Below are 18,265 nucleotides of genomic sequence, written 5' to 3'. Positions count from 1 at the left end.
AAAACGGGGGGCCCGGGGGGGGGAGTCGCCACTTCCCGGCGCGCGGCCGCGGGGCTCCTCGTCGCCCCCCGAAACCTGCGAGGACCCCGCGCGGCTAGGCGGCGGAGAGGTGGCCGCACCAGTGCCTGAGCCGAAGGGCCAGGCGGCGCGCGTGCGCGTGCGCGGCGGCGTCTCTCCCCGGGAGCGGCGGGGCGGGGCGGGGCGGGCTCCGGAGGGAAGGAGGGAGCGTCGCTTGTGCGCACGCGCGGCGGGGTTGCTCGGGTTGCGCCGGATCCCTGCGGGGAAGTGCGCGGCGCTCCTCGGCCCCCACTCCCCGGTGAGCCTTGCAAATTCACTCGCGGGTGCGCGGATGCAGGGTGCGCTTAAAAGGGCAAGATTTCAAGTATTAACCCCCCCCCTCCAGAAGTTGGAGGCGCAGCTGAAAATCGGGCGCAGTTTGCGCGCTGGGAGGCAGGGCGGCCCCCGCTTTTGACCCGCTTCAGTGCACTTGGGCGACTCGGAGCATCCTCGGAATTGGGTGGGGGACGCACCGCGGGCGGGAAGCGGCGCCCCCTGCTGGAGCGTGGCTGCGTGCTCCCGACAGCCGAGATAGAATGCGCCCGGCCGGGGAAGTTCCATTCCGTCCCCTGCCCGCGCAGCAGATGAGATGCCCCGTTATGGGAGGGCTGGGGACCATGGGACTCGTCATCCAGCGCATCTGGAGGGCCCTCGCGCTTAAAGTCTGGCTAATTTTAGTTTCTTCCCCAAATCGGTTGTCCTTCAGTTCGTCTTTACCGACTTTCTTCACTTTATCGGTCTTCCTTCTCCTGCCCCTCCCTCCCTCTCCCCCCCATCTTTTTAGTTAAAGAGCCCGAAATGATGCAATCCCCTCCCCCAAAACGGGGTTGCACCAAACCCCTTGAAGATGAAAACAGCCTTGGGTAAAATCAAATAATCTTTAATAAAAAATAAATTAGATTTGGACAAAAAAAAATGAGGGGGACATATGGGTGGGCAAAACTAATCTGCATACATTCAGCTTTATCATAGATATTTCTATATATATAAAATATATATATTTATATATATATAATCTGAACACTCTGTTGGAGCCATTTCTATTAAAGGATTTTACTACTAAGATTTTAAAACCCAAGGGCCAAGCCATTTTCTTTCTAGGTCCAAGAATGTACAAAAATCCCCCCCCCTTTTAGCCCCAGATACGCCTGTCATTTTCACGGTGCAATTGCCAAATTTTCTGTCCAGCTGCTGCGCCTTTACGTTGCAGCACATCAGACTGAAACGCTTGCCCGCTGGGTTTCAATTTAAGGACTGGCTGGATTTGATGGAACTGCAGGAAAAGGGCTCCACTGGTTAAATTTCTGTTCTAAAAAGGCACAGGAGCCTTGCCAGAAAAGGAAGGTGGCAACGTCCATCGTAGATCGCAAACGTAATAAGGTATACAGGCAGTTCTCGACTTACAAACATTCATTCAGTGACAGTTCAAAGTTAGGACGCCATTGAAAAATGTGACTTATAGCTGGTCCTTGCACTTACGACCATCACAGTGTCCTGGGATCACATGATTGCCATTTGCGACCTTCCCAGCCAGCTTCCAACAAGCAAAGTCAATGGGGGAAGCCAGATTCGCTTCACGAGTATGTGATCCGCTTAATGACCATGGCAAAAGGTCGTAAAATTGGGCGTACTCACTTAACAACCACTCCGCTTAGCAATGGAAGTTCCGGTCCCAATTGTGGTTGTAAGTCGAGGACTGCCTGTATCCTGCAATTCGTTCATGTCTTTTTTGGTTTAGGAAAAGAAAAAAAAAGTACAGCACTTTTTCCGCATCAAGGCAGGGCGAATGATTTAAAAAGGGTCCACCCACCCTTTTTCCTATCAGTTTCCCCTTTCACCCCAAAGATGCTGCGGTGGGGGGGCTGCTGTTAACCCCCTGCCAAGCTGCTCCTTCTGGAGGTGCAGAAGACAGATGTTTCCTCCCTTCCCAGCCCTGAGACTAAATTTGGCAGTTCTGGAAATGGTTTCAGGGGCAGACCCTGAATCGGCCCCTCCGGGTGTGCTTTATTTTTTATTTTCCTTCTGCGTCTTTGCTTAAAAGGCCTTTGGTGTGTCCAGGAGGTAAAAATCAGCAGCAACGGTACAATCCACGCCTGGCGTTTGGCTCATGGGGCAGCCCTGTGGGTCAGAGCCACGCCACGGGCGGGCACCCCTTTCCGGCTGGGGAGGGCAGGATGCAGAGTCGATGCACCCTCGGGGAGGGAGAAGGAAGCGTTGGAGATGGATCCTCCGAAGCTCCACGTGGCACTGCCGGGGGAAGTTTCAGGGTCCTCGGGCCAATCCGTGCAGCGCTCTGCCCTCTTCCTTGCTGCCCGAGAGGGAGCCGGGCGAAGGCTCGACTGTGCGTGATGGGTCCCTCCAGGGACGTGATCATGCCCCCAAAGATCGGCCACCTTATGGGACGCTCCTCCCGGGAGGGCCCAGTGCAGACGCGGCTGGGTCTGTCACAGCCCTGAGCTCGAACCCTCCTCGGGCAAAGAAGCACGCTCCTAAGGCTTGGCGCTCTCTTCCCAGCCACCCCCTGTCCTCTCCCCTGTTCAAGTAGGGGGCAGGAGGCAAAGCCCCCTTGCCCGAGTCAGCCGACGCTACCGGCCTGGGTCCGCCTGGCGCCGCTCCAGAGCGTGGGAACAGGCGCAGCAGACGGCCTTGTAGTACGCGTAGACGCAGAGCCGGGCCTGCACAATCACAGCGCAGTTGGCGTATTTGTCCCTGCAGGTCTCATCTGCCGGAGGGAAGAGGCAGGGGAAGAGCTGGGGGGGAGGCTCGAACAAGCCAGCCTCCCAGATGGGCGGGGGGGACAGCTCAAAGGAATACCAACCCTTTGGAGAAAAAGAACGAGGCGGGCGGCTCCCATTCTTTCTCCCTTTCCCCGACACCTAGCTGGCTATAGAAAGAGCACCTGCCCGCCCCCGGCAGGGACTGGCCTTGTTGGGTCTGCCCTCCTCCTCGCCCCCCTTCCCTGGGGGGCTGCAGCGGTGTGCTTACCAAGCGCAGGAAGACAGGGCTGGCTGTTGCAAGGGCGTTTGGTGGCCGGCTTGAGGTGAGGGGGGCAAAGGACACTCGAGGTCTTGTTCTGCGTCAGGCACTGGACTTCTCTCGCCTGGACGCCCCCCATGCAGGATCTGGAGCACTGCCAGGGCAAAAGAAACCACAGGGGGTCAAACTTCCCCACCCCCTGGTCCTGCATCATTCTTGGATTATTTCATTATTGGTGCAGCCCCAACACGGATCATGCTCGGAGGGCCGTGGGGGGCCTTCTCCTGATCTGGGGAAGCCTCTCATGTGAAGCCTGTCTGGGTGGAGAGGGGCTCTGTAGCTTGGCAAGCAAGAGGCCTTGCCCCCCCACAGACCTGCCCCCACTCACTGCACTCCAGGCGGAGGAAAACCAGCGGGCCTCGCAGTCCGTGCCGAGACAGGGCTGCAGGGCGGGGGGCTTTTCCAAATGGGCGCACTCGGTGGCCTCCGTCACGTTGAACTGCGTCCCCTGTTTGCTGATGCAGATGATGTCCCGCCTCTGGGTGCCGGAGCCACACTCGGTCGAGCACTGTGGAAATGGCAGGGGTCACCAGGAGAGGAGAGGGCAGGGGTCTGTGGGGGCCGGCTGGCAAAGAGGTGTCGAGAAGCCCTGCCTTCAAAAGTCACACCAAGGAAGGCCGGTGTCAGCCTTCCCAGGCAGACCAGACAGAGCTAATTCTACTTTATTGTAAAGCCACATTGACAGAATCTTGCAAGCCTGAAAGTACAAATCTCCCGCCGTCTCCTTCACAGCCCAGGAAACTAGGGAGGGTCCCTTCCGAGCCTCTTGCCCCACCCATTATGCAGCTGCGGGCCATGCCCCCTCTTATCTGACCGTTCCCTTCGCCCATCTCCCAAGCGCTTTCCCACATTCCACTACAGCCAGCTCCTGCCTTGCTGATGCCCATCGCAGTTGAGCTTTGAGGACTCAGAGGGGCTGGGACAGGAGCCCAGGGAACACCCACCCTCCCAGCCCTTACCGAGCTCCATGGGCCCTTGTACCACCGAGTCACACGCTGGCACGGCCCGCCATTGCAAGCCCTCATATCAGCTGGCTTGGGGCTGGTGCAGTCCTCATCCGCCTGTCCACCAGCGTCGCCAGAGAGGCAGACCACCGAACGGCGCTGGATGCCGGTGCCGCAGTCGGCTGAGCACTGAAAAGGAACATCAGGAATTTCACCCAGCCCCTTCCATTGGTCGTTTTCCAAACTTTCCGGCCACCGCAGAGGGCAAGTGGAGGGAAAGAAGAAGAGGGGCGCACCAAGAAACGGAAGAAAGATGGGGAAGCTTCAAAGACAGCTTCGGAAGGGGCACGGGTCTAAAAATTGGGGAGCAGAAGGGCTCAGGGCTGCCCAGAGGTTATTCTTACTGTGTTACTCCAGTCACTGTAAAACCAGGTCTGCACACAAGGCCCCATGTTGCAGGCCTCGCTGGTTTGGGGCTGGTGGTTGTCTGGACAGTCCGTGTCCCTCAAGAGGTCTCCGTGGTTACTGACGCAACGCACGTGGCGTGTCCGGTGGCCTGTGCCGCAAAGGACCGAGCACTAGCACGGGGGGAGAAAAGAGGCAGAGAGGCCGAAACCCGCAAAATTAAAGGATACAACTCCAGAATTCTGGACGTTCTTGCATTTCTCGTGGCCAAAGGCGGAGCACAGCTATCCTTATAATTTAGTATGATTTATAATTTATGCTCCCTCAGTTTGACCAAGAGAAATTGCTTTAAAAAATCCAAAAGGGAGGGGATTTGGGGAGAAAGGTTCACAGGTGGGGAGGGGCAGGTTTGCACCGGGTGGTCGAGAATTCTTTCAACACACCCTCCTCTTGCTGAGTGTGTGTGTGGACGCAAGACTTATTTAGAGCGGTGGTTTGTGACAACTCTGGTGGCAGACCGTGCCACTTTGACCACGTGGGTGGAATCCTGCCCTTGAAAAATCTTTAGAGGCTTTCTCCTTGCCCTGGAGACATTTCTCCCTGCTGAAAAATTTGGATTTGTGCCCAGCTCTGAGGCACATTCTCAAATGCCCGGAGCTGGTGCTGGGCAGCGAAACCAAACTGCACCCCCTCCGTTTCTTCTCAGCCCTTCTGCCTCCCCTCACCGAGCTCCAGTTGCTGCGGATTTCCCAGCGGCTGCAGACTTGCACTTGGCAATTCTGGGTGGCGTTTGGCTTCTCCAGGTGGCCGCAGCGCTGCGGATGCACCATCGTAGTGCGGTTGGCGTAGATCTGCCGGCAGAGGACTTGGCGGTGCTGGGTTCCTGGCCCGCAGGATTTGCTGCAGGCCGACCACTCACCTGCATCCCAGCTGAAACAGACACGTTGCTGATGAGCGTAGAGCAAAAACGGGTGCTTGCTAATAACCACAACAGTTACTATCGTTAGTGAACCTTTTGGAAATGTGGTTCTCCTAGATTTCTTTAATTAAATAAATACATCATATTTTGCTTTCCCAGTGCTGTTGGACCTTCTGAGACACAGCATATTAATCAGCGGGGAAAATATTTCAGGACAAAATGCTTACCACCTAGCAAAAGAAGAAACGTCACGGGAACAGGTGCAAGGGGTCACGAAGGCCAGCTGGGCTGCTCGGCCCTTAAGCCGCTTTTGCAAAAGGAAAAGCCTCACTAGGGATTTCCAGACTGCAAGAGACTGATCCAGCTTTACTGGAACTGCCAACGTGGCTGCTGCAAATTTGGACCCCTCCGGTGTGCTGCAGAGACCCGGTTTCCAATGCAAAATGTCACCAATCCGAAACACTTCAGCATGTCCTTAGCTAATATCTCCTCTTGGCCACAGATCTCACGGCCGCTGGACCGAGCTCAGGGTGAGGAGGAACCCCCTCAGCGACCCCAACCAGGGGAGAAGACGGGGGAAGGGGACGATGGGTCTCCCTGAAAGGCCCAGAGAGAAGGAATTAATGGCTTACTAGGCCGGGCAGGGCTCCGTGTTGCAGATCTCTTCCAGCACGCTTGGTTTGGGGACCAAGTGGCACTTTTCTTCCCCGACTTCTTCGTGGGAAATGCGAGAGACACAGCGGTAGACAGACTGCCAGAAACCTGATTGGAAAGGAAGAGAAAAGCCATCCAGGGCAACGGTGCGTGGCTGTGAATTGTCACCTTCAGGGAAAGGTCTAATGGCTCGTGGGGGTGGATGTTTTGTAACCGGCCTCAAAAATGCTCAAAGCCACATTTCCAGGGTCTCGAGCCCGCTGTCTCTCTGTGTGCCCAGAACAGCTTTCAAAGTAAGTTCCATTTATGCACTGAGTTTAGGACAGGCTAATCTCAAATGAAACGCACCATGGAAAATCTAGGCAAGACCACAGGCTGCCTCCTCTTCCTCCTCCTCCTCCTCACCTCGAGCACATTTCCAGGTGTGATTTAGCTGCAAACTTACAACTGCCTTGCACACTAAGAGGCATCTGGCAAGTTTGCAGCGGGGGCGAGATTTAACCCTGTCCATCCCTAGGCACGCGGCTGGCTTCTCAACCATTGGGTTCCTCCGGCTTTCCAAAAGAGACGGGTTACGGGAACTCCCCAGCGGCTCAGAGCAAAATGTAAATCTCCCTGCTCAGCGGCAGTCTACCTGCCGAGGGAATCAGCAGAAAGGGCTGGGACCTCCCCGCCCGCCCAGACTCACCCTTCCCACAGGAGGCGGAGCATTCCGTGTTGCCGGTCCGCCGCCAGGTAAAGTCCTGGCCGGGCTGGAGGGGGGGTGGGGGGGGCGGCAGCGGCGGGACACGGGCGCTGCGCTGCAGAGTCCCCAGGCTCCTTCTCGACTGGCCGGCTGAGGCAGGGAGGGGCGCCACGACTCGGCGCCTTCCCCACGAGCTGGAGGAAGGGGGCAGCTGGGCTGAGGCCAGGGTCCGTCGGTTGGCCGGAGGCAGCGGGCGTGTTTGGCCAGCTGGAGGCTCCACCACAGTCAAGGCGCCTGGGCAGGAGAGAGGAGGGGGTTTCATAAGCCGTTATAGACGAGGTTTCATTGGAACGGCTTATTAAGAAAACAGGATTCGGCTCGGCCTCAGCTCCAAAATCACGTCTAACCTCCCTCTCCTTGAGGAATGGCACCCACTGGGTGGGCCAGGGAGGGGGCAAAGGGTGCTAGAAGGCGACGAAGAGAGCAAGGTTGGAGGGGGCAAGGGTGAGAGAAGAGGGAGGGGTGGAACAGACAGAAAAGACAAAAGGCAGGAATCAAGGGGTGGGAAGCCGGGAGGGGAAGGGGCGGAATGCAGAAACGGGTGGAGGGCTCCCAGGCACAGGCAGACTTGAACTCAGACCTAAACAGGGCAAGGCTCTGCTCACCGAAATCCTCCCGAGGCTGAGGAACATTGTGATGGGAGTCCCCTGGCTGAGCCAGGAAGAACTGGTACGACACCCCGGGGTTGTCTTGCTGGAAAATCATCTGCAGAGGTGCAACAAGGAAAGAGGCGTTCGTTTGCCCCGTCCTCGCTTCTACGCCGCCTCTCCGCCAGGAAGGGCCTCGTGCGGCATGGCAGAACTCTGCGTGAGTGCCGAACCCTTTCGAAACAGTCAGGCAGAGCGGCCGTCCAGAGCTCCCCTTCCCTACTCACATACAATTCTACGGGCTTGGTGGTGGGTCCTTCCGCCGTCAGGATCTCGCCCTCCTCCTGGTCGCTGTACACAAAGACTGTGCCCACCGCCTCGTAGCGCCCCGGAGGATTCACCGCCCAGTTTCCGTTGATGATCGATTTGCCGCTGTGGGTACGAAGGGCTGGGAGGGAGGGAGGGTGGCCCCCATCATTCCATGCGCAGCCCCAGTTGCCCTCTGCTATCCTCCGGGCAAAGCCAGCTCGACCATGCCAGGAGGCCTCATCCCACAGTCCGGGTATGTCTCACGCCTCATGTTGGCCTCGAGGCAGCTGGGAGCAAAAGGCTGGGAATAATCAAGAACGAAGCCTATGCTACATCTTGGACATACCTAAATAGTTGGGACTGCGGGCCATTTCTCGGACTTGGATTTGAGTGGCCCCCGCCGGGATCTCCAAGATGCGGTGGTACCCGATGGGAATGTGGGTCTCGCTGTAATTGCCCACCACCAGTTTGCAAGTGGTGTGGTCCCCACCGCATACCCCACAGTTGTCCAACGTGTGATTCGATCCCAGGATCCCATCACAGCCAGGGGACTGCGAGCCAAAGGAGAAAGGAAAAATGAGGTGGGGGAGGTAGCAGATCCCTCCGAGCACCCATGGGGAGTGGTCCTGGGATCCCTGCGGGGCTCAAGGCTAGTGCGTGCCGGGGGAGAGGAATGCTTCTCAAACCAGATCCCATCTCCATCCCCAAGAAGCCAGGCTACTCACAAGGCACTGGCCGGCCACGCAGATGTCCTGGGACGAGGCCTCGCAGGGCGTGCCGTCCTGCACTTTCTCCGTGTGGCGGACGTAGAAGCGGTAGCCAAGGGGACGGCAGTTCAGCTCACAGCGGTGGGAGCCCCACACTAGGAAATGTCCAGGGAGAAGGGAGTCAGGATCCCCCGCAATTTGCACGCGCACCCCGACACACACGCACACGCTCGGCTGGCAAATAAGGATCCTTGGGCAAAGGAGCGAAAAGTCTCTGAAGCCATCAGCGGAGCAACAGATAAACAGCGAAAATATGAGTTAGGGAAGCATCGAACTTTAGGAGAGGAATTTCAGGTCCTTCACTTTCTCGCTGTCCCCGTTCTCCCGGTACCCACCTCCTTTTTCCACCTTGTACAGCCCATGGAACTACCCGTCTCAGTACACAACTGTAACCAGCAGAGGCTTTCTTTGCTCTTCAGATGAATCCACGGCAGGGACACGCTCTGCTCGTCACAGTTGTTGAGGCTCATCCTTCGTGGGCAGGCAAGAGCAAGTAGCAAATAGCGACTCCACATATCGCCCCCCACAAAAAACTCCCAGGACTTCCAAAAGCATCAGTGCTGGCTGCAGGGATGAGCAAAGAAGGGCCGCAAGCGGGGAAGGAGGAAGGCCACCCCCAAACTAGGGCATCCTGCTTCTTTCCCAAACTGGCAGGCGGGGAGAGGAGAGGCAGATGACCCCTTTCTGGGACATCATGCAATCACAGGGGCATTCCCAGAACCTGCCAGCAGAGGGCGCCAGCACCACATGGCTGCACTCTCAGCCCAGAGAGTTGCAGGTCTGGACAAGGAAGTGGGTCCTGTCCGGGGCGGCGGGTCCTTCCAAGCTCCTGCATAAGGTTCCTGGTGGGTGGGGTGGAAAAAAACCACCTTGGACCACACCTGTCCCCTCCTGGGATGCAACACCTGAGCGAAAGCGCCCAAAAAGTACAGGAGGGGTCACGTGGAACTCACTGCCACAAGAAGTCTGGGGAGCAATGGCAGGGATGGGGGGGGCAGCCTTCTGGGGTTAAGCCTCCCCTCCCTATCGCAGCTGTCAGGGAACGGTGGAGAAAGGGCACCGGGGAAAGGTGGGGAGGCTGATGCTCACCGTCCGTAAAGGGCTCCCACTGGTAGAACCGGCCCATGAACTCTTGATTGTTGTAGGCCGTGCACTGGACAGCTCGGGGGTCGGGGCGGTCCGGAGGACACGGCTGCGCGAGAGGAAGGAAACCGACAGCGGGGTGACGTTTCCGCGCCATCTTCGGAAGGAGGCGCTGCCTCTCCTGCGACGCTCCCCTGCCCCAAATTTCCCCCTCTGGGCGCGGTGGCAAGTTTCCTGCCCAGCCCCTGAAGGGGGGCCCCCTTCTGTCCCCCCAACAGCCCCGTAAGGCATGAAGGAGCTCCGATGCCTACCCAGAAAGGATTTTTGCGAGTTTGGCTAACGTATGGCCAGATCCTGGCCTGGCACAAAGTCCATTCCCAGCTATTTATCCCAAACCGTTTGGGGAAGTTCGTTTGGAATTTGGCATCGGGTCCGTTGTGAAAACACGGAAACCCTGTTGTTAAGAACACCGGATGCTTGGGAGATTAATCACCCGAAGGAGAGGACGGTCCTGCCGAGGATGGGCCCGGTGTCCGCTACAAAGGGCCGGCGACCTTTCACGCCTCTGCTGACCCCGCAGGGCTGGCCCTGGGCCCTTTTCCCAGGCAGCCAAAGGTAGCTTGGAAGAGAAGCAGCTGCCCAGGGTGCCGACAGTCATGCATGCTACAGAAGCTTTACTGCTTCCATTTTAATTTATTTACAGCCGTGGAGCATTAAATTAAACCCACTAACTCTGTTTTATCTTAGAGGACAAAAAGAAAATCAAGTGAGTAAATGCAGTGGAATTCTCTCTGTGAATACAGAGGCTCTCTCCCAAACCCAGGGAGGAGGTCTGGAGAATCTGTAAAGAAAGACGCCAACCTTCACGCTTTTAGTCCTCAGGGCCACCCCTCTACACAAAGAGGTCTCTCGGCATCCAACTTCAAAATGGACTTTATCTTTGCCCTGAGCTGCTATGTTTGCACCATCTGCAGCGCAGTGCCCAGGAAGCTTTTCTCAGACAAAGGAATGGGCATCTCCCCGAAACCCACGCAAGGAGCTCACCTCTTGCCTGCAAGCCTTGAACTGCCGGGTCTCCCCCTCGCAGTGGAAGGTCTCTGTGCCGGGGGAATAGAGGTTCCACTGGGGGGGCTCACTCCGGGGCCTCTGCCCCCCAGTGGGGAACTGGATCGGGCCACCCTGCTGCAGCAGCCAAATGTCAGGCTCGGCGGGGCGACGGGGCCTGGGCTGGCCCGCCAAGAGGTGGTGTGAAGGCTGGGGGCCACGGCCGCCCTCCCGAGGTTGGTGCTGCCTCTGGCTCCGAGAACGGGCCCGGCTGGGGGTCAAGAGGGGGCTGGGTCTGGGCAGCTGTCGGGGAGACCGCCCTGGTGTGGCCTGTGGGCTCGGCCGCCTTCCCGGTCCTTTCCCTTGAGGAGCAGAGGCGTGGCTCTTCAGGATTTGGGGGGCCCGGCGCAGGTCCTCTTGAGCGGGCAGTGGGGGGCTGCCAGGGGGAGAGGGGGGCCTGGCAGGGGTGGCAGAAGCCCCCTCCTCTGCCCCGCTGCTCCCAGCAGCCACGGAGCCACTGACAGAAGATGTGGAGGCAGAGTCTTCTTGTGGTCCTGGGGGGGCCCCCGGGAGGCTGCCTAGGGGCTCTGTCTCTGCAGGGGTGAAGGGTGGGCCCTGCTGGGGAGGGCCGCTGGGGGCTGATGACCCCCCCAGAGGGTCCCCTTCACCAGAAGGTCTGCTCTTCAGCCCCACAACTGTCCCCAGGCCCCCAGGGAAGGAGAGTCCTGCCTGGCCCTCTGTCTCCTCTGTTCCGGGCAGGGGAGGCTGAATCTCGCCCTGGGTCCACGGGTGTTCGCCAGAGGCTGGGGGCTCTTCATGGGCCAAAGGCCGGACCACTGTGGGTGTCTCCCTTCTGGCTGCATGCAGGACAGGTGGGGGGGTGGAGGCGGGGGGGAGCTCCCTGGTCCTCTCTCCGTGGTGCCGCTTAAAACGGGGGGTGCCCCCCTCGGCCGGGTCTTTGTGCAGAGGCAAAGCAAAGGGCACCTTGCCGTAGCCGTATTTGCCGGGCTTGATGGTCTCTCGGACTCGGGACCTGGAAAGCACAACATTGGGCAAGACTTGGAGTAGAAGGCAGGGAGGGGCACCCCCCCCCATTTTCTTAAGCATCCCTGGAGTTTCCTGATCTCCGAAAGGCTAAGCAGGGTCGGACGTGGATGAGAAAAGATGAGGAACTCCCAGCACTGTAAACTGGACTGGGGGGGAAGCTTCAGTGCGCCCCTCCCTGATTGCTGAGCCCCAAATGGGCCCCGACACTCACCTCCAGGCCACCTGGGAGTCCGGCAGTGGAGACGCGGCCCGGCTGAAGGGCGTGTCGTCGGGCCAGCTCCAGGGAGGGGGCTCTTCACGGTTCCCCTCATGGCCCCCCCGTCTCGCCGGCTTGAACAATGGGAGGACGTTCTGGGCGGCCGACGGCCTTTGGGGCTGGCTGGGGAACCCCTCGCGGCCGTGGGGGGATCCCCAGGGCTGCGTGGCCTCGAAGAAGGGGTCAGGGTCCCTCGGAGGGCCGGGGCGGGAGGCAGTCAGGGCTCCGTCCAGGGCTGCAATGGCCTCCTGCCGGACGTGGCGGTTGGCAGAGCCGTGAGGGCTGTTCCCAGAGATGGATGATGCCGGCCAGGTATTCCTCTCAGGACCGAGAGGGTGAGCCGGCCAGTGGCCATATGGGCGAGGTGGCCGGTCCTCAAGGCGGGGTCTCTGCTGCTGCGGCTGCGAGATTGGTTGCGGGACCCCTTCCGTCCTCCCAGCCCAGGGGCCATGTTGATAGGGGGCCCGGCAGGTCCGGGCCCGTTCCGAGACCCCCAGGCCACAGGGCTGCGAGCAGGCGGACCAGGCGCCCCAGCTGCTCCAGAGGCCGGGGGCTCTGCTCCCCACAGCCTCTTCTCCGGAGGCCTGCCGCGGCGTCCTTGGGGGAACCTGCGGGAAACCCAGAAATCAACAGGAATTTGGCAACCCCAGCTGAGCATCGGGCCTCTGTGTGAAAAACATTAAAATGCTGGCATTGCAAGCTTTTGCTAAAGAGTACTGTAGGTATACAGGAGGCACAGATGGCTGGTTCTTCATAGGTCCTGCTCAACCCCTGTTCCCCAGGTGTAGCATCTCCCCTACTGAACCTTAAGGACTAGAAACTTAGGGCTGTTTTAACACAGCAGCTTAATCCGATCACTGAAGGTTTGCAATCGTTCTCTTTGCTTTTTCAGCTCGCTGGACACAGTTCCTTCTTCCTCCAAGCGGGGATACTAACAAGGGACCCTGCGCAGATTGGGACCGTGTGCCCTTTCCCCTCCTCCATCCCCCCCCTCCGAGGTGTCCAGGAGGCTTCCCAGCTGGTGGCGTTTGGATCAGCAGCTGGTCCCTTCCTTGAGGGCTGGTGATGTCAGAGGCACACCGAGGAGGAGAGGAACCAAAAACAGCACATTTTTCAGCCTTAAAAGGAAACAATTAATAAAATGAAGATGATTTTGCTCAGCGGCCCAGTTAGGGAGGTTTTTGGATGGGCAGACAGTAAATAAACAAGGTACCCCTGGCTCGCTGGGTGGCAGGGAATAATCATCTTTTTCTCTTCCTGCTCCACCTCCTCTTCCTCTTCCTCCATGCCCCTCGCTTGCAGGGCCTGCTTGTTTGCACCACACTGGCCTGGTCCGCATGGCAAAGCCACGGGTCCATGACGCTATGGGGGTTTTTGCAGCCAGCTGGTGGCAGAGCCCAACACCGTTTTCTTCTGCTCTAGGGAAGCTGAAGGGGTCGTGGTGAGGAGCGGGCAAAGGAGGTGCCCGGGAAGGGGCCACCAATCAGGGCCAGGCATCAGGCCGAAAGGGGGCTCGGAGCCCCCTTCTCTGAGTCGCTGATCAAAAGGAGGGGACCAAGGTCCTCCAGCGAGAGGTCCTGTGCCCTCGGCAGACACACAGGGACACGGAGGCACACTCCTTGACCAAGGGCACGCGTGCATGAGCCTTCCTCTCCGTGTTTCCTGCAGAAACTATCCCTCTGCCATTCAGAAATCAGGAAGGAGAAAACCACTGTGCTTTGGGGCTGTCCCTTATCAGACAGGGTTTTGGCTGAGATGCAGAAAATCACCTCCTGCTGTTTCGGAGTGAGTCCATCAAGCTCCGTGGGGCCTGTAAGTCCATACAAGCTCTCCAGGATTACAGAAAAAAGGGGGGTGGATTCCATCACCTTTCCCCCATCCTGAAAACAGACCTCCGCCCTCCATCAGGAGAAAAAACAGATTGGCGAGAAAAATGAATTTATTCGAGAAATTCTGATTCCGCAATGTTCCCTTACAATGTGGAAATGCTCCGAGTCTCAGCAGAACTCCCGCGTGCTCAGTGGCAGTTTTTAAACCGTGATGCAATTGCCAGCTTTTGGCTTTGCAGGCCCTCCAGCTCAAATGACACAAACGGTGCCTCGGACGGGGGGGGGGGGGGGGCTGTGTCAAAACTGGGCTGGCGATGGGCCAGTTCTGAGCTTGCAAATGGATTTCACCCCAGGAGAACCTGATTCTGCGGCCTCTTCGCACCACCAGGGGCTGGGAGGAAGTGGGGCCTTTCCTTTAAACCTTCTTTGCCTATACACTGTCCCCTTCTAAAGCAGCCAGGTTTTTGCAGCATGAGGAATGCAGACCCAGGGACGGGCTACAGGCTCTTCCTTCTGGTTCAAATTTTAAGGGTGCTGCTACCTTAAAACCTTTTCAGTCCTCTTGCTCCCAACGCATCTCCCTCTCGTGAACTGTTATTTCAGTCAACTTGTTGTTGGGTTTAACTGTATACAGGTAGTCCTCGCTTAACAACCATTCGTTTAGCAACTGTTCAGACTTATGACATTGCTGGAAAAAATGACTTGCGACTGGCCCTCACCCTTACGACTGTCGCAGCATCCCCGCAGTCACACAATCACAATTTGGGCGCTTGGCAACCAGTTCAGACTGTTGCCGTATTCTGTGGTCCTGTGATCTCCATGTTCGACCTTCCCAGCTGGCTTCCAGCAAGCAAAATCAGTGGGGAACCGCATGATTGGCTTAATGACCACGTGGTTTGTTTAATGCCTGCAGTGATTCTCTTAACAACCATCACAAAAAGGGTCATAAAATCAGGTTGGATTCGCTTAATGACCGCTTTGCTTAGCAACCAAAATTCCAGTCCCAGTTGTGGTCGTTAAGCAAGGCCTACCTGTAACTGTAAGATCTGCTTGCTTGCATAGGTGCAAGGGAAGCGAACAGTTTAGCTGCAAGATATGACTTTTTTTTTAAAGAAAAGCCTCTAGAGGAAAAAAAAAGGAAGGCAGGGGAGTTGAGAGTCAGAATTACAGGATATTTAGAATATCCTGTGCACCAGGAAAAAAAAAAAGAAAATTCCTTGGCCTTTTAAAAGATACAGTTAATCCACAGGATAAAGCCTGAACTGCAAACTCGTTGGTTGCTGCCAAAATTTATCATCTTTGACTCAGAGAAAGTATGAGGCATAAAAAGGTATGCATAAAGGTAGAAGTGAAGGGGGAAAACTTTTAAATAAAGCTGAAGACTTTTTTAATACTCCCCCCTTTTATTTCATAAACCATTGCCTATAAAATTCCAGTATTTATTTTCACCAACTATATTATGGAACTAATACAAGCAGTCCTTATTTAGTGACTGACTCATTTTGTGGCCATTCGCAGTTACAACAGTGCTGAAAAAGTAACTTTGCTACCAATCCTCGCATTTATGACCTTCGCAGTTCTGTAAAGCAAAGGAAAGCTGGAGTAAGATCATAAGCACAGTCCTGGTTTCACTTAGTGACCACTTCACTTAAGGACCGAGTTGCTGGTCCCAACTGTGGTCGTTATATAAGGACGACCTGTACATGTTTTGCATCATCACTCGGACATTTCTTAATTGCAAACATTTGATTGTGGGGACTGGGCCAGATTTTTAAGTTATGGGTGGCAAATTGGGTTCTTCAAGTTTCTAGTCCTCAGGCATAGAATATTAGACATAGCAACAATCAGAGGCTTCAGCACCTTCCAGATAGAAATATATTTCCTCTTTTGCAAGGACTAAAAGAGAGCTTCAGGGCTGAGACGTGAAATCAAGACAGGCCACGGGGAATTTTGTTGGCATGTTCAGCTCCCGGGAGCCTTAATTGCGGGGGGAGGCCTGGCCCTCGGCCTCCCAAGGAAGGCGTGCTGCAGGCTTCCATGCGGAGACACACCACCCGGGGTCCCCCCCGGCCTCTCCAGCCAGCTCGTGAGTAAGCCTCTTCACGGACAGTGACTCACCTTCTCGGAGGCGAGGCTCAGCGCCACCAGGGAGAAGGTCAGGGAGAAGCCGGCCAAGCAAAACCTAGAAAGAAAAACAGGACAGGGATTCCGTCCATCACGGCCGCCGCTGCTGCTGCTGGCAGGGATCACGCTGGCGAAAAGGAAGCTGTGGCAGGCCACCCCCCTTCTCCGGGCCAAGAGCCCTGTAGCTAAACGGCACAAAGCCACCCCACCTGGTCGTGCTCCTTGGCCCACCGTGGGATGCTCCTGGCGCAAAGCATGATGGGAAAATCTCCGCCAAGGCAGCAGCTTCCTCGGCGCCTCTCCCTCAGACTCCTCCGTCCCTCAAGAGGCCCCAGAGGTGGCAAAATGGGGACGCAAAGCAAAACACCGGCAAGAAGCCAACTCGGCCGTTCATTGCCCTTTTTAAAAAATAAGCGCTATAAAAAAGGTAGAATCGGTTCCCAATGATCTGGTCGATTCATTGCCCTAAAGGGCTCGGGAGGGGGGGATGTAATTTGATCCGTGGCTCCAAGATCGTTTAATCAAAGGCAAGTGGAAAGAAATTCCCTCCTGTGGCAGCCGAGCCCGTGAAACTCACGGCTGCCATGTACAGCGCTGCTTGGCCGCTTCGGTAGCTTAAGAAGTCCTAGTCTGCACACCCGGCTTTGCTAAAACAGCTTCACCGTGGCATTTCTCTGCATTTCAGCTCATCCTGCCCATGACAATTGTGCAGGTGTTCCTGGAAAAGCCCAGTGTGTCCAAGCACACACACACACACACACACACACACACACAGCCCAGTTAATCAGCATCAGCCTGGGAGGTGGATATCAAAGCCAGCAGGGTCTGCAGCAGAATTTGCAGCTGGAGTGTCAAAACTGCCACCAAATATTGCAGATACTTGCCATTCCAAGACCTCCACGTCAGAATTAAATTGGGAGCAGAAAAGAACATTTCTGCAGCCCCCTCCCTTTTTCCTTTGCCTTTCTTTTCAAGGGGATGGTGGAGCGACTCTGGGGCTTCAACAACAGGCCAGGAGAAGTAAGCCATCCCTCTGAAAGGCTGGGCTTTCCCTAAACACACTCCAAGCTTCCTCTGTTGAACTTCTGCCTGTTGCGCGGAAGCCAGAAGTCTGGTCTTAGTTCAAGGAAGAACTTTCTAAGGAACATCTGTCCAAGTGCCACCATGAAAGCATAGACAGCACAAGGAATGGGTGATGGAATTATTATTATTATTATTATTATTATTATTATTATTACTACTACTACTACTACTACTATTTCTACTACAAATGAGCAAGTAACACCTCCAATGAACAAATTTTACACATCCAATGTTATTCTTAATAAAAACCGATCCTGAATTCTCCCTTCTCAGCCTCGAAGTTTAACCAGTCCCTACAGCCTATAATATGCATTTTAATTTTTACTTTCATAACCTCCAAATAAAAGAAAGCTTAAAGAAATCAAGCTCAGCTCCTGGTGACCCCCTTGGACACGTCCAAGTAGTTCTCTTGCACCATATGGAAGCTGGGGTCTTCTGGGAAGGTCCTTCTGCAAGGCCAGACCCCAAAGTCCACCCTGTAAGTTTGTGCAATCCAGTACACACACACACACACACACACACACAGACACCTTTCACGCGCATCCTGCAGAAGTGGGAGATGGTTACCTGAACTCTCCAGACACAGGAAATGCAGAAAATCCAATACGTGTCTCAGTTTTTGGTGGTGAAGTTGGGTGATGATCCTCTCAAATCACCACCATATCCATCAAATCAAATTTATTGTTTTTTGAATACCCCTTAATCAACCCTGGTACAAATGCAAAATCAGTCAACCAGGGAAAATGAAGGATTACTAAGCAAGCCTCCAGTCCTCATGATGGCAATAAGTTTAAATGTGGAGAATAAGAGGTTGAAAAGTTTCAAAAGCCACACAGACACCCCCCAACCCACCTGCTGCACCCCCCCCCCAGTAAGCTCCCCCCCCCTTACCTCCCAATCAGGCTTTGACCCACTGCTCCCATTGTTTCTTGAAGTGTGTCTTTGCTTGGAAAGAGAGAGGCTTCGTGGGTGCTTCAGGGCTTGCTTGGCCTGCCCATCTCTTTGAGGGGCTGGGGGGGTCCCCCTTTCAAGAACGCTTCAATCCCCTAAAAGCGTAATAAAGTTGAACAAGAAAAAAGAGTCAACCTGGGTAGAGTCAATAACCGGAGCCCGTAAAATGCCTTTTTTCCAGACCCTTTTAAATGTTGACTTACAGAAGGGATTCTGCAAGAGGGAATGGGGGGGGGGGTGTAATTGGGCAGACAAGGGGGGATTCTCTCTCTCAAAGCTTTTGAACTTTTTCTCAACTTTCAACCTTGCATCGACCTTCCGAAAGTAAGAATGGAGAAGCCAACATGCTGATTATTTGAACTTTCTTCGGTGACTCACCCAAGGCCGGAGATGGGATGAAGCAGAAAGAGGAAATTAAGGAACAG

At 55.8% G+C, this 18,265-nt stretch overlaps 1 protein-coding gene across 1 annotated transcript; it reads right to left on the bottom strand.

Moving 5' to 3' along the window:
• Positions 1 to 2,608: 2,608 nt before the first annotated feature.
• Positions 2,609 to 17,930, bottom strand: ADAMTSL4 (ADAMTS like 4). Its single transcript, XM_063317166.1, has 17 exons — positions 17,781 to 17,930; positions 15,801 to 15,864; positions 11,809 to 12,461; positions 10,551 to 11,583; positions 9,513 to 9,615; positions 8,382 to 8,518; positions 8,003 to 8,207; positions 7,635 to 7,795; positions 7,366 to 7,465; positions 6,704 to 6,994; positions 5,994 to 6,123; positions 5,168 to 5,372; positions 4,442 to 4,615; positions 4,053 to 4,226; positions 3,422 to 3,601; positions 3,043 to 3,187; positions 2,609 to 2,779 (listed from the first exon to the last, which is right to left on the bottom strand). The coding sequence occupies exons 1-17, from the start codon at positions 17,810 to 17,812 to the stop codon at positions 2,643 to 2,645; spliced, it is 3,924 nt and encodes a 1,307-aa protein (XP_063173236.1). The 5' UTR covers positions 17,813 to 17,930; the 3' UTR covers positions 2,609 to 2,642.
• Between the last annotated feature and the right edge of the window lie 335 nt (positions 17,931 to 18,265).

The sequence above is a fragment of the Candoia aspera genome, chromosome 17 (assembly GCF_035149785.1).
Source record: "Candoia aspera isolate rCanAsp1 chromosome 17, rCanAsp1.hap2, whole genome shotgun sequence".
In the NCBI taxonomy this organism is placed as follows: Eukaryota; Metazoa; Chordata; class Lepidosauria; order Squamata; family Boidae; genus Candoia; species Candoia aspera.
The sequence above is the reverse complement of the archived record's forward strand: the minus strand, read 5'-3'. Positions and strand labels throughout refer to the sequence as shown.

Bases quoted from the DNA above. Each gene is read 5' to 3' on its own strand.
- ADAMTSL4 (XM_063317166.1), bottom strand. From the start codon at position 17,812: ATGGGAGCAGTGGGTCAAAGCCTGATTGGGAG. The intron at 8,519-9,512 runs GTGAGCATCAGC...GACATTTCCTAG, and splicing joins GTGGGAGCCCTTTACGGACG to TGTGGGGCTCCCACCGCTGT. The intron at 3,602-4,052 runs GTAAGGGCTGGG...CCATTTCCACAG, and splicing joins ACAAGGGCCCATGGAGCTCG to TGCTCGACCGAGTGTGGCTC.